The sequence below is a fragment of the Festucalex cinctus genome, chromosome 7 (genome assembly GCF_051991245.1).
Source record: "Festucalex cinctus isolate MCC-2025b chromosome 7, RoL_Fcin_1.0, whole genome shotgun sequence".
NCBI lineage: Eukaryota > Metazoa > Chordata > Actinopteri > Syngnathiformes > Syngnathidae > Festucalex > Festucalex cinctus.
In genome coordinates, this window is record NC_135417.1 from 12437740 (window position 1) to 12452038 (window position 14299).

A 14299-nucleotide genomic window follows, 5' to 3' on the forward strand; every position below is an offset into this window, starting at 1 on the left:
TTTGTGTGTTTTTTTTTTTGTTATGCTTTTGCTTTACTTTGGACTACATTTTTGCTTTGTTACTTACGTGCTACAGAATACATTTTATCCTTCTCCTTTCTCCGTTTTTTATTTTAACCATGAATATTTAGCTTTGAAGACTATTTCAAATGCTATACTGCACTTTGCTTGCCCAAATTACTTGTAATATTATGTTACTGTACAAGATGCATAAGGGTGCATCTCATTCGCAATAAAAAAAAAAAAACAATCATCACGAACAAAAAAATATATACATTTTTTGATATTGGCTTAAAGCTAACAAAAATTTAACTACTCAAACACAGAACTACATTCTAATTTATTTAGATGCACTTGTATATTCCATCTTATAAAAAAAAAACAAATGTGATAACCATTATGAAATGCCCACAGATTGTGAAGTACTGATAAACTAACCCCCCGCAGGTAAATCCTCAATTATGCATTTGTGAAGACCAATTCAGCTTCAATTAGTAAATAAAGCCACTTGACACACAACCAAATGAAAGACGGGTTTTTATTGTGTTGTGTAAGTAAAATGTGTTGTGTTAAAGTATTGCACATAATAAATTATTAGCCTGTAGAACAGTTCACACTACAGTGCTTTTTGTTGTTTCATCTACGTATAATATCGACTAATATTTCGTTACGAATACTGACAATCTATTACGAAATGCTAACATTTACGAGTTGATCTCCACAGTCTGTTCCTCGACATAAACAATAAATTGTTGAGTGCTGTCATCTTGAGCAAGGACTGCCAGCGTCTCCAGTTCGTGTCCCTCCTCCACCACCATCACCGGCTCGCCGGAAAGATCCCCACCCGCGTTCACAACCATCAGCTGGTGCTCGCCGACCTCCTCCTCATCCGCCACCTGCAAATGCCGCCACCACTCGAAATCAACATCGGATTTTTTCAGGGTCGTGACGTGACGAGTCACACGGAACGGCGTTTACCTGTTCAACCACAGCAACGGTGCCGGGCGCCATGGCGACCATCGACGTGATGGCGTCGTGAGTTTCCGAGCTTAACTCAACAATCCGTTGGAGAATATTATCGGGCCCTGTTACACGCAAACAATTATAAATGATTGTTATTTGGATTGCAGAGTACTTCTACTCTTACCATTGTTTTGTACGGCAGCTATGTGTTCTTCTGGCAGCTCCTCCTCTTGCTCCAAAGGGACATATTGGCTCTCCACTGTCTCTTCCACCTGAATATGGATTCGCACGCAGAACAGATGTAGCATTAACTGAAGATATGAACCCTGATTTACTCATCTGATAAAATAACAGTGTGGTTATTAGGCTCACGTTGCTGAAAGTTGTTTAAAATATGGTTTAATTTAGGGGTGTCAAAATTAAGTGTGTTGATTTTGACTTCATTTCAAGTTCCTTTAATGCCACTAATTTTTTTTCGAACACTCGATTAATGACTGCCCCTAACTCAGAAAGTCTGTACTGGGGGTCGCAAAGCAGCAAACATGTCAACATTTAGCAGTAATAAATGTAATAATAATGCATAGATTTGTGGACACTGGGGTCAAGTTGTATTTTACAATTTTAAAAATGTGCAGAATTTCATAAGTTACTTCATGCTAAAGATTATACAGCTCTTAATATGAAAAGAAAATGGACTGAGCTGTCATCAATGTCTTACAAATGCAATTATGCCATCTAGAGGCAGAAAAAAAAATGACCTCAACACAAATCAATATCACTCAATTTTATATTATTATTTATATTAATTATGATGAAATTATTGTATCAATAACAAACTAATAGAAATAAGGCTACATCTGTTAAACTTTTTTATCCACTTTTATATTAACAAAAGTATGAAAACTTAGCTCAAAAATATTTTGTTGTACATTTAGAACAGGTAAAAAATGTTTTGATTAATCTTGAATTAACTATTGAAGTCATGCGATTAATTACGATTAAAAAAAATTAATTACCTGACACCCCTAGTTTAATTAACTTCCTACCACACTGTAACAGATGATCATTATCACGTATATTTGTGTACCTCCCAGTTGCATTCCAACTCTTTTGACTTATGCTTCTTCATGTGTCGTTTTAGCTCCCATTTGGTGCCATAAACAAACCTACATATGGGGCACCTGATGCCTAAACGTGGACAGACACACACAAAAAAAAAATCAAGACATTTCTTCCCAGAACACTTTTTTCTTGTGTAAACATTCATCAAAGTAGCATGGATGCAACGCGTGAATGACGGGAGTCATATTTTAAGCATGTACACTTGAAAAGTAGAGCAATTAGCAGAGTCCATGATTTTAAAAATTAAAAAAATTAATAAATGCCTGTCACTGAAAACTTAAATTCAAACCTTGTTGTGTGGAATGCACCGCGTCCGTGAGACCTTCTCTGACATTTTCATAATCCTGGTCTGGGTGTTTTGTCTTGTAGTGTCGTTTCAGGGAACCGGATGTGTTGCAGGAGTAGGGGCAGTGAGTGCACGGAAATGGCTACAAACAAGCAAAGCAACATACAGTATGTGTAAAGTGCATCAAGTCAGGTTTTGTGTTGGTGTATTTGAATCAAAACGAATTCAATAGCATGACAGTTGCCTTCTTTTTTTTCCCCCCTCAAAGAATCTTCTGGTTGCTGTTTTTCCCGTTTGTCTGAACACACATAAATATCCACGCACGATGGCGATGACAAAACGATTCGTACCTTAAATCGGGTATGCTGCTCCATGTGTCTGACCAAAGGAGCCTTGAAAAGTGAACTGAAGTCGCACTCTGAGCACTTGAACTGCTTCCCTTGAAGAAAACAAGAAATAAAATCAATAAGGGAAGGACCTCAGTCATCAAACATTCTTGAGAATATGAAGCCATTCTAGTTTTTTTTTTTTAAATGGATGTTGACCTTGACCAATGTTAAACAAGAAACGTGCTATTCGTGTCGAGTTTGGATGTGGATGCAGAGACCACACTAATCCAATATTTATACAACTAAAAACTTTGAAATTCAATGAATTGAATTGGAGTTTAACTGCCTTAAAATAACGTATAAAGCCCATCGTGTAATGTTACCAATTAACACGCAAATCAAATTTGGAAAAAAAAGTGAAGAAGGAACAAATTTTTCCCAAATCTAAATCCAGAACAAAACAAAAAGAATATTTGGAACATTTTTTATAAGGGGCAGATATTACAAGTTTCACTTCTTTCAGTCCCCTTTCATTTCTTTTTTTTTTTTAAAGAATAAAATAACAATTTTGAATTCAATTGAAAGTAAATGAAAGAAAATAAATCCCCCAATGCGTGTAAGGGAATGTACGTACCTTGTTCGGTGTGGCTCAGTCTGTGGCTCTTCAACGACACTTTGGATTTAAACTTTTTATTGCACAGGTCGCACATGTGACTTCTTTCCTTGTTGTGTCGCTTCATGTGGTTTTTCAAGTTACTAATGCTGCGGCTGGCGTAGTCGCAAATGTTGCAGACAAACGGTTTCACGCCTGCAAATCAAATGTACATATTGTAAATTATTGGAATAATAACTGCCAAAAACAAATCCTTAATTATGTAGAGGCAGAATTCTTCATAGCAAAGTGTGTTTTCAAACAAATGCAGTTTCATTGGCTTGATTTGTGCTTTTACTTGTGATTTCACATTTCATATTTGTGAGAAAGATAGAAAAACATCCCACCTTGGTGGGCCCAGATGTGCTGCTGAAATTCATGACTGTTCTTGAGGTAGTACGAATCACAATATGGGCACTTTTCTGCTCGCTTCACCATCTGCCCTTTCACCGGCGCGTTGTCTGTTCAACACACAAATCAAAACACTTCATGTAAAGTCCAATATTTAGAATGCGTCACTGAATCATCTGCGTTTTAGAGCGCCACGTTATCCAGTGATCGTGTGGACACATTGGGGCATATTCGCTAAGAACGCGCTGCGTCCGGTAATAGCGTGAAATATTCAATATTGCACTCTTTCTCTCTCGCTCTCTCTCTCTCTGTCTCTCTCTCTCGCTCTCTAACTCCCTCTCTCCCTTCCTCTCTCTCTCTCTCTTTCTCTCCTTCTCTCTCTCTCCACTCCCCTTCTCCTTCTCTCTCTCTCTCTCTCTCTCTCTCTCTTTCTCTCCTTCTCTCTCTCTCCACTCCCCTTCTCCTTCTCTCTCTCTCTCTCTCTCCGTCCCCTTCTCTCTCTCTCTCTTTCTCTCCTTCTCTCTCTCTCCACTCCCCTCCTTCTCTCTCTCTCTCTCTCCACTCCCCTTCTCTCCTTCTCTCTCTCTCCACTCCCCTTCTCCTTCTCTCTCTCTCTCTCTCTCTCTCTCTCTCTCTCTCTCTCTCTCTCTCTCTCTCTCTCTCTCTCTCTCTCTCTCTCTCCGTCCCCTTCTCTCTCTCTTTCTCTCCTTCTCTCTCTCTCCACTCCCCTTCTCTCCTTCTCTCTCTCTCTCTCTCTCTCCTTCTCTCTCTCTCCGTCCCCTTCTCTCTCTCTCTCTCTCTCTCTCTCTCTCTCTTTCTCTCCTTCTCTCTCTCTCCACTCCCCTTCTCCTTCTCTCTCTCTTTCTCTCCTCTCTCTCTCCACTCCCCTTCTCTCTCTCTGTCTCTGTATCTCCCCTTCTCTCTCTCGCCCTCTCTCTCTCTCTCTCTCTCTCTCTCTCTCTCTCTCCGTCCCCTTCTCTCTCTCTTTCTCTCCTTCTCTCTCTCTCCACTCCCCTTCTCTCCTTCTCTCTCTCTCTCTCTCTCTCTCTCTCTCTCTCTCGCTCTCTAACTCCCTCTCTCCCTTCCTCTCTCTCTCTCTCTTTCTCTCCTTCTCTCTCTCCACTCCCCTTCTCCTTCTCTCTCTCTCTCTCTCTCTCTCTCTCTCTCTCCGTCCCCTTCTCTCTCTCTCTCTCTTTCTCTCCTTCTCTCTCTCTCCACTCCCCTCCTTCTCTCTCTCTCTCTCTCCACTCCCCTTCTCTCCTTCTCTCTCTCTCTCTTTCTCTCCTTCTCTCTCTCTCCACTCCCCTTCTCCTTCTCTCTCTCTCTCTCTCTCTCTCTCCGTCCCCTTCTCTCTCTCTCTCTCTCTCTCTCTCCGTCCCCTTCTCTCTCTCTCTCTCTTTCTCTCCTTCTCTCTCTCTCTCCGTCCCCTTCTCTCTCTCTTTCTCTCCTTCTCTCTCTCCACTCCCCTTCTCTTTCTCTCTCTCTTTCTCTCCTTCTCTCTCTCTCTCCGTCCTCTCTCTCTCTCTCTTTCTCTCCTTCTCTCTCTCTCCACTCCCCTTCTCTTTCTCTCTCTCTCTCTCTCCCTCCCCTTCTCTCTCTCCACTCCCCTTCTCTCCTTCTCTCTCTCTCTCTCTCTCTCTCTCTCTCTCTCTCTCTCTCTCTCCATTTTTGCCGGTTAGCACAGACCAAAGGCGACGCAAACGTTTAGTGAATCGGCCCTATCGAGTAGTAAAATTAGAAGAGCTTCAGCGACTCATGGTGAACATCTAAATGAATTCAAATGACAAATTTTACTCCTGTAAATGTTCCTTTTGTCTTTAAACCCGTAAATGGGCTCGGCCTCCGTACAGTATGTTGCTATATTAGTGTGTCCTTTTACCAGGGTGGGATATCTTGATATGTCGTTTCAGTTTGTGCACTGGATAGCTTTGATGGCAGACGGGACAGGGTGCACTCTTCCCCTACAATCAAACCAAAAATAGGGATATTCAATAAAATGATCATTTGTCATTCAAATGCTAAAAAGGAAAGCAAGGCTTCAGTTGGATTAGTGCTCCGAAATACAAGTTCAATAGTCTCAAAATGAAAGTTCCTTTCGATGATAATCTAAATATCTCAAACAATGATTCTGCTGCTGACTACAATATGCAGGTGGATGTTTTTTTGTTTTTTTTTTCACCTCTTGTTGATGAGTCCTCTCGTGGGCTTGCAGTTTGTATTTGTCAGGTGTGGTGTATTTGCATCCCGGACGAGAACACGGCAGCAGCAAGCCGCTGTGCTTCTGAATCGTGTGCCTCTTTAGAGAGCTTTTGGTGATGGACGAGTAGTTACACTTTGAGCAGTGGTGCGGGTGCTCCTTAGTGTGTGTGCGTACGTGGGTGTTATAATGGACTTTGTACCAGAACAGTTTACCTACGGAGAACACAAAAGCAAATGCAACCATTAGTGCAAGTCAGCAAAATGCATGCTTGTCGACGAGTTGTGGATGATGAGTATGCCAAAGATCGGATTTATGCCGTCCCTCGGTGGGATGAACTCAACTCAAGTTTATTTATATAGCGCTTTCAAACAAATACACGATTGCCTTATATATACATATATAATTGATGAATAACTAGTTTTGAAATCAGAAGACAGTTCACAAAAAAAAAGTTTGATCAACTATTTTTCCGTTAGTTTTAAAATGTGGTTAGTAACAAAAAAAAACAAAAAAAATGCTTGCAATGTCTCTTAGTGAAGATAATTAGCATTGATTTATTTATTTATTTATTTTTGTAATTTGGGGTAAATCCGGTTTCTTCGTGGGGCACATAAAATGAGGCGATAGGCCAAATCTTGCCAGCAGGCTTTAAGTTTATTTCAATCTTCTGATCTGGAAAAAAAACAAAAAAAAAAAAATCTATAAACTGAATGTTTACTTACATACATGAGACAATAAGGAAGCTAAACTGGCCCCCCACTCTCAATAAAATGACTCAGTAAAATATTTTACACTTGTCTTACCCTCTTTTTCAGGCTTTTGCATAGAGCACTGCTGTCATGGAACGAAAATATAATTTATTATTATTATTTTATTTTTTTTTATTTTGTAATTGTAAATGTTTATTTTTGTGGTTATAGCCTGCAATGGCAATTTCTATCTTGAAGTTGTCAATAAGATTTGAGCCCCCCGCCGAATTTTGACTATTGGCTTCAGTAATGAGATCTTATTATGATTGTGTCGTCGAAACCAGGAGGCCGTTCCCCACGTCTCACCGCAATATTGACACTCCTGGTCGCCGTATATTTTCCTGAGCCGCTGGAAAGTCTCCATATCGAGAAGAGTCTTTGGGAGTGATGACACCACCTGCTGGAACGCACTTAGTTGGAAGTCCTGAAACACATGAGCAGAGATGCAGTGGATAAAACGTATTCGAATGAGTACCATTTAAATTTGTATTTATTTATTTATTTATTTATTTATTTAATATTGTATGGCGTTCTTGAGTGCCAAAAAAATATAAACATAATGTGTTATTATTCTTACCATTATTATTATTATTATTATTATTATTATATGACAGTGGTGTCAAACATACGGCCCGTGGGCCGGATCAGGCCCGCAAAGATGTTTAATCCGGACCGCAAGACCATTTTTGTAAAGTTAAAAAAATAAATAAATAAATAAAATTGTAAAGTTGGACCAATTAATCAGCTGGTCACAATCAAGACATAAATTCATAATTTCCAATACCTATTTTATCGATCCGGCCCACTTGGTAATAAATATATTTTCCTCCATGCGGCCCGTGAGCTAATATGAGTTTGACACCCCTTTTCTATGAAGTAATGTCGAAAATATTGTCACACAAAAACAGGTCATAGAAACTTGAACTGATTTTACCTTCTCCGATTGAGTAGTTTTGGTGTTTTGGTCTGAAGGTGCTTCAGCCAAATGATTTTGTTGGTTAACATTGGTCACTGGAGTGTTCATGGCACATGCGCTATCTGCAGAGTTGCAAGTCCGTGTCGTTGTCGAGGACTCGACACACGCGTCCTTCTGCGTCTCGGCGACGCTTTTTTCCAGATTTTGAGTACATCCTTCACGTGCCACATTTTCACCTTCTCGCGCCGCATCTTTCTGCGACTCACCGTCCTTCCACTCCTCAACAGCTTCGGCAGCTCTGATCACCTCTTGGACGCTCTCATCTCGCGCCTCCGCGTTGAACCTTCCCTCTTCGCCCACTCTTGCCGCATCTGCCGACGGGAATTCTCCGCCGTTCATCAGGCAGAAGCTGCTTTGAATGCACTCGGCGAACGCCTGCTCTCGCTCCAGCTCGGGGTGATCCCCGGCAAGGTGGCTCGCGAGTCTCCGGCTGCTGACAAACTTGCCGTCGCACGCGCAGCACGCGTACAAGAAGGGATGCTTCCTGACGTGGGCGGCGAGGGCGGCCATGCTGGTTCGGGCGTGGTCGCAGAGCAAGCAGGCGAAGGGCCGCTGAGGCCCGTGGACCAGCATGTGGCGCTCGCGCTCCACCTGGTTCTTAAAGCAGCGGTTGCAGGTGGGACAGTGGTAGAGGAATTGCCGGAGGCATTGACGAGTCTTCAACCTGGACAAACACGTTGAATTAAGCACGCTGCCAATTGAAGCGATCGAAACTAGACTGAAAGACTTATATTAAGCCATAAAAGTCTTATTGCTCTTGTATGAGAATTATTTACTATACAAGAGCTGAATTTCTAAGATTATTAATCTTGTTTTAAGATTATTTGTCTTTTGTTTCTTGCTTAGTTTGTAAATACTAAAATTAGTTCATTTTCACACATAATAAGCTAAAATGCTCTAAGAGTCGACGTTCACTAAAAAAAAATAAAATAAAAAAATCAGATATCTAACCTAGACTTAAATGCTTATATCAAGCTTCTTTGTCTTGTTTTGAGAATTATATACTTTGCAAGAGCTGAATTTCTAAGATTATTAATCTTGTTTTAAGATTATTTGTCTTTTGTTTCTTACTTAGTTTGTAAATACTAAAATTAGTTCATTTTCACACATAATAAGCTAAAATGCTCTAAGAGTCGACGTTCACTAAAAAAAAGAAAAAAAAATCAGATATCTAATCTAGACTTAAATGCTTATATCAAGCTTCTTTGTCTTGTTTTGAGAATTATATACTTTGCAAGAGCAGAATTTCCAAGATTATTAATCTTGTTTTAAGATTATTTGTCTCATTTCTCACTTAGTTTGTAAATCTTAAAATTGCTTAATTTTTATGCACAATAAGCTAAAACAACTCTACAACATACTGTTGCATTTTATTGTATTTAAAATAAATAAATAAATACATAAATAAAATAATAATAATAATAATTCCTGGTCATACTTACTAAGCTCATTATCCATCTTTCCAGGGAACAGGTTAACAGTGGTCGAGTGTCTACCCTCAGAAATGAGGTTGTGGGTTCGATCCCAGGCTGAGTCAAACCAAATGCAATTAAGTGTTTATGGCTTATTTTAAGATTTAATTGCTTATTTTGCTACTTTGAATAAATCATACAGCTTATTTTAAGATTTCATTTACTTGATTTGTTGCTTAGAATAAGTGTTTTAAGCTCATTTTAAGATTAATATAGAGCTACACATTTTTTCTTATTTCAAGAAATCTAAGTAAGTAAAATTATTTGACTGCACTGGCAGATAATTTCACTTGTTTCTAGTAAATTTACACTAAGAACAAATGTATTTTATCTCATATTAAGCAGACGTGTTTTTTTTATGCAGTGCAGGTTAGCTGTGGCTTTCATAACTAAACGATGTCAAAAATATAGATAATAACCTCAGCTGTTGGTAGCTCTTGTAGATGAGCGGGTCACTCAGATTATGACTTTTTTCGATATGCTTGATCAAATTCTTCACATCGGAGTACTTCTTTTGGCAGAAGCTGCAATTCTGCTTCACCTTCATATGAACTCGTTCCACGTGGACCTAAAAGGACAATCAGAAAGAAAACGGTGCACTTGTACGTGCGTATGGTAATATCATGTTCAGTAAAACACCTGAACGATAATTGACCTTGAGGTGTCCTGGGTTGAGGCATTTGAAGGCACACTGTTGGCAACTGAATTTCTCTCCAGTGTGCTTCCTGAGGTGAACAGTCAGGTTGGCTTAAGACGAAAAAGAGAAAAAAAAAGTATTTATTAAATAAATAACAGTAAGGAAATGGAAAACCAGTAACAAGTATTTTTTTGTAATTAAAATTGTTACATTTTCTGTCATGTAGTTAGTAGAAAATTGAAAAAGAACAAAAGTAGGCTTGATTTACCCTTGATGGCAGACGCATAGTCACAATGTGGACACTTGAACGGTTTCTCTTGTGTGTGCGTCCTGAGGTGGGACGTCAGCGAGTGTCGAAACTTAAAGATTTTATTGCAGAACTCGCAGCCAAAGACCTTCAGTTGGCTCGGAAGCAAACTGAGGAGAGAGAAAGTAATATTGTCATGCTTGACCAAACTGTTGTGTCAAACGAGAAATGGATTTTTATGCGACTATTGCTATGAAATACATAATACATGCAAAAAACAGATTGACAGTACTTGGGAACATCTTGCTTGATGGAATATTCCTGGAAGCCTTTTGCCGGTGTCGTTTGTGTATTGTCAAAACTACAGTTGGAGTAGAGCAGAAAACGTCAAAATCAACGTATCCTATTTATTGCCAGTTCTCTTATGTTGACAGCGATATTGTGAAATTCGATACCTTGAGTCCTGTTCAGTTTTGGAGTCTTCAACATCGGCTGCGGGCTGACCTGCAATGTCTGCTGGCTGAGCGACTGCTGTGTCCTGGATGTCACCAATAAAATAATAAATTCACAGATTTATGAACATGAACCACAACCATAAAATGAAATATGATGGTATACATTTTTTTTAAGCTTTACAAATAGAATAATATTTCCATCATGACACACTGCAGGTTTTTTTTGTTGTTGTTGTTTTTTTTTGTTTTTTTCTTTCTCATTTGGAATTTGAATCAAAAAGTTCAGGTTAGGTTACTTAACTGACGAATTCTATTGGAAATTTCGCATGCAATTACGAAAACATTACCAACATATGTCACACTACATAATCAGACTCACCCGAGGCTCATCCAGAATGTCATCTGAAAGAACGTTCTCGACTGGAGTCATTTTAATGACACCTGTGGTAAAATTAAAAAGCGTGTTGCATGATTCTTTTAAATAAAACGGTGATTCAGAACACAAGACTAACCTGGCAGTGACTCTTCTTCAGTGAGAACAACATTGATGACACTTTTTTTGCTTCCTGTCGTTAGTCCGTCGTCTTTGGAGGTTTGACTTTCCCCGTCAGAAAGCATTTGACTTTTCTTGTTTTGTGGAAAATGACTCATTCCTGCACAGAGAGAACAAGACTAGAATATAATTTACGTGAATGTAATTTGGAAAATACTGCTTCTAAAGGGGTGTTTACCTTTTCTTCTTCTTTTAGCGGTTTGTTGCTTTTGTTTATCTGGTCCTAGCGGGTCCAAATTTTCGGAATCCTCAGGACCTCTGCAATTGCTTCCTGAAAGATATGCAAATTAGAATCTTAATATAGCTAACACATTTTTTCCGTACACTAACTCATTCACTCGCCGCCATTTTCACATTTCGCAATCCCGTTCGCTCCCGGCTGTTTTACTGGATTTTGACTGATTTTGCAAGGCCCACAGAATATTGTGTTCTATTGCTATAAAAACATGGAACCTATCAAAAGAAAGATTAAAGTCTCGTCTTTCATCAGGAAAAAAAAGTATGTTTCTATCTGTTTCCGTTTTGCAGCAATTAGCATTAGAAGAGCGCTAAGTTTCATCAGTTTTCACAAATCTATTTAAAATTGTAAGTAATTGAGCTTTTTTTTTTTCTAGATGGCCCTGGTTGATCTCCTTTGCTCTGCTGCCACCTGCTGGCCGTTTGTGTAATAACTACCATTTCTGCAACCGTTCTTTGCAGTTGAGAGGCTGCATCAAAGCCTTCTGTATGCTCTTGCATAAAAAAATGAATAAATAAAATTTAAAACAAAACAAAACGTACAAATACGTCTTTGGGACACTTAAAACATAAAAAAAAACATATTTACACATTATTTGGAGCAAATGAGTTAATGAGGAATAGTTCTGTTGTAGTGTTTTGTTTTGTTTTTCTTAATTGTTTTGGCCACCTGCCATTGAATGCGGTTTTGACATGTGATGTTTTCAAATTTCACATTCCTCTTTTTTTTTTTCTTTCTTTCTTTTTCTTACCTGTGTCATCATCTTGGTCTTCGTCATACTGTGCTTTCAGGCAGATGTGTTTGAGGATCTGTCGTGTGTTGCTGAACAAACGATGGCAGTCGTTGCATTTCAGCCCGGATATTCTGTTGTCATCACCTTAGCAGAAGGATGAAAAGATTGGAATTGGCATATATTTTGGAGAGCAGATTACTTTATATCAATAGTACCCAACTTGCCATTTGGCGTGTTAGCCTCTTTGTCTACTTCCATTTTCTGCCCATCTTGTCTTTGGATTTTGTCTTGTGGAGATTGCGTGCAAACTTCTCTGCCATCCCGTCGATCTGTGAGCGCTTTGTTGGTGGAGCCTTTCGGTCGTCCTCGTTTTCGCTTTACTGAGCTCTCTGTTCAGAACACACACAATTAAGCCCAAAATTATTATTCATATATTCTTACATAGTATAATATTTTTGATTAAACCTCCAACTCTTTAGCTCCAGCTATAATAAAAATCCAAATAACATTCATTCAAGAATGTGTACAACACAGACAAGGGATTTGCATTGATGCCTTGCTTTGGCAGAAGATTTACTGTGTTTGGCCAGGGTGTAATATCCTATAATTTCAAATTTAAAAAAGTAACTTTTGAAACAGGTTTGAGTGTTTGATTTTAATAAATTATGCCCTGCATCAAAGTAACTAAAACACTCCTAATAGCAAGAAAAAACATTGCTCAGCAACAAATACTACAATATAAATATTTTCTATGACCTTTTGCTCTTTTAATCAGTGTTTTCAAATTACACCTAAAAGGCAGTTTCGTTGGGATAATGTTTCATATTTGTTATGGAAGCGGTCAATGTTTAATGGTTGTGACTGAGGAAGTCCAGATAACCTGCTACGGTCTCCAAAGGCACTCCTGCGAGAGGCTTCAGGACAACAATGATGTCTTCGTAAGGCTCTTGGAGCGGGTGCATCTTGGAGCAATGGTCCAGCAGCAGCGAGTGGCTGGGAGAGAACTGGTTGCAGAGTCGACACATGAACACGGAACCAGCTGGAGAGACAAAAGAATGGGATTTTAAGACGGGTACATGTAGAATTGACTTTTGACTCGTCCTTATTAAGGTTCCAGCCTGCAATATTCGAACCCCAAACTGTACAAATTACTCATGTTTAATTGTGACTGTTATCTGGTTGAAGTTCCAGACCATGCAGCTCCATAATCTCATGGAAAATGTTTTATTGGGATTTAAAATAAATCCATAAAGTATTGCACAACCTCACAGTATATTAAATGGAGTATGGTCATGTCTTAATAGGTGCAGTGGGAGTTCCTTCATTATTTTTGCTTTAGTTGAATCTTCACATTTAATTTAATATTAGCTAGTAGTCACCGTACACCACATATTCTTTTTTCTTTTTCTTTTTTTAATGCATTTTATCCTAAAGGACTACTTCCCCTAACGCTATAATGGTTGTTCTCCATGGAATATCTTTCTGCACATCATTTAGTTTTAGCGTGACGTTATTTTTGTGCTTCAAGCAATCAACCAAAGCCGTGAGAATTACTGAGACGGTACTTTAACTTCTTGTGCTTTTGCAATAATACGTGGTCAGCATTGAAGAAAAGGGGAAAAGAAGAGCTCGTCTGCAAAAGGCTGTACTGATCTCCTTTGCCGTGAAATAATACTGTGCTGGCTATCACGCGCACGACGATGGTCACGGTTTCTCAAAACTTTATGAATTATAATAGCATTAAACGTGCATGAGGCGAGGGAAAATAAGGCAACCGTGGGAAATAGTCACGTGTGCCGAAAACGCTTTCGATCAACTGCGCCCACTGATTAACACGCATTTGTTTATGTCTACTCGGCCTAACATTAAGCACCGATTAACATATTCGACGTACAGCTAACGTAAATTCATACCTGTTAGTGGCCCGTCCATTGCTCTTCGCCTCGAAAAAAATATGTAGTAATTTATTAACTCTTATAGCGCACAAACAAAGTGGGTATTATTCCCAAAATATATTTTAGTGTCCGATTTCTGACGAATGTGTGAAACATGTCCTCCTATCAAGCGGAAGGGGGATAGGGTTTGTTGCTAGTACAACCTATAGCGCCACCATGTTGGAGGATGACTACACTGCAGTTTGAGCCCAAAATCTTTTTGAGTCCAGTCCTGTACTTAATACCAAACATGTTTTCAGAAGAAATCCCAATAGTGTGTTCAAAATGTTCAGCGTTAAATACATTAAGAAATAATGACAATGTGAACGAATTCATCTCACTGTGTAATTCGACTGGTAAAATCTTGGATTGTTGGTTTGTTGCAATATTTCAATACATGCT

The 14299-nt window shown here is 39.0% G+C and overlaps 1 protein-coding gene across 2 annotated transcripts; it reads right to left on the reverse strand.

Moving 5' to 3' along the window:
• Window positions 1-520: 520 nt before the first annotated feature.
• zfat (zinc finger and AT hook domain containing) lies at window positions 521-14045 on the reverse strand. 2 transcript variants are annotated; one of them, XM_077527617.1, is made up of 24 exons: window positions 13877-14045; window positions 12844-13002; window positions 12188-12352; window positions 11982-12107; window positions 11171-11263; window positions 10952-11092; window positions 10819-10880; window positions 10440-10522; window positions 10277-10345; window positions 10006-10154; window positions 9756-9847; window positions 9520-9668; window positions 7587-8292; window positions 6959-7076; window positions 5883-6115; window positions 5583-5664; window positions 3700-3813; window positions 3335-3508; window positions 2722-2810; window positions 2375-2513; window positions 2051-2151; window positions 1148-1235; window positions 979-1085; window positions 521-896 (listed from the first exon to the last, which is right to left on the reverse strand). In XM_077527617.1, exons 1-24 carry the CDS (start codon window positions 13893-13895, stop codon window positions 705-707), a joined length of 3450 nt encoding a protein of 1149 aa, XP_077383743.1. In that variant the 5' UTR covers window positions 13896-14045; the 3' UTR covers window positions 521-704. The 2 variants fall into 2 exon arrangements, with proteins under 2 accessions (XP_077383743.1, XP_077383744.1); XM_077527618.1 differs by lacking the exons at window positions 521-896; window positions 979-1085; window positions 1148-1235; window positions 2051-2151 and having other exon boundaries at window positions 2374-2513; window positions 2722-2805.
• Window positions 14046-14299: the final 254 nt, after the last annotated feature.

What these genes read in the sequence shown, in the direction of transcription:
- zfat (XM_077527617.1), bottom strand. An exon ending in CGCTAAAAGAAGAAGAAAAG is followed by an intron (nt 11,093 to 11,170) that starts GTAAACACCCCT and finishes CTCTCTGTGCAG; the next exon opens with GAATGAGTCATTTTCCACAA. An exon ending in ACTGAGCCACACCGAACAAG is followed by an intron (nt 2,811 to 3,334) that starts GTACGTACATTC and finishes GTTTTCTTCAAG; the next exon opens with GGAAGCAGTTCAAGTGCTCA.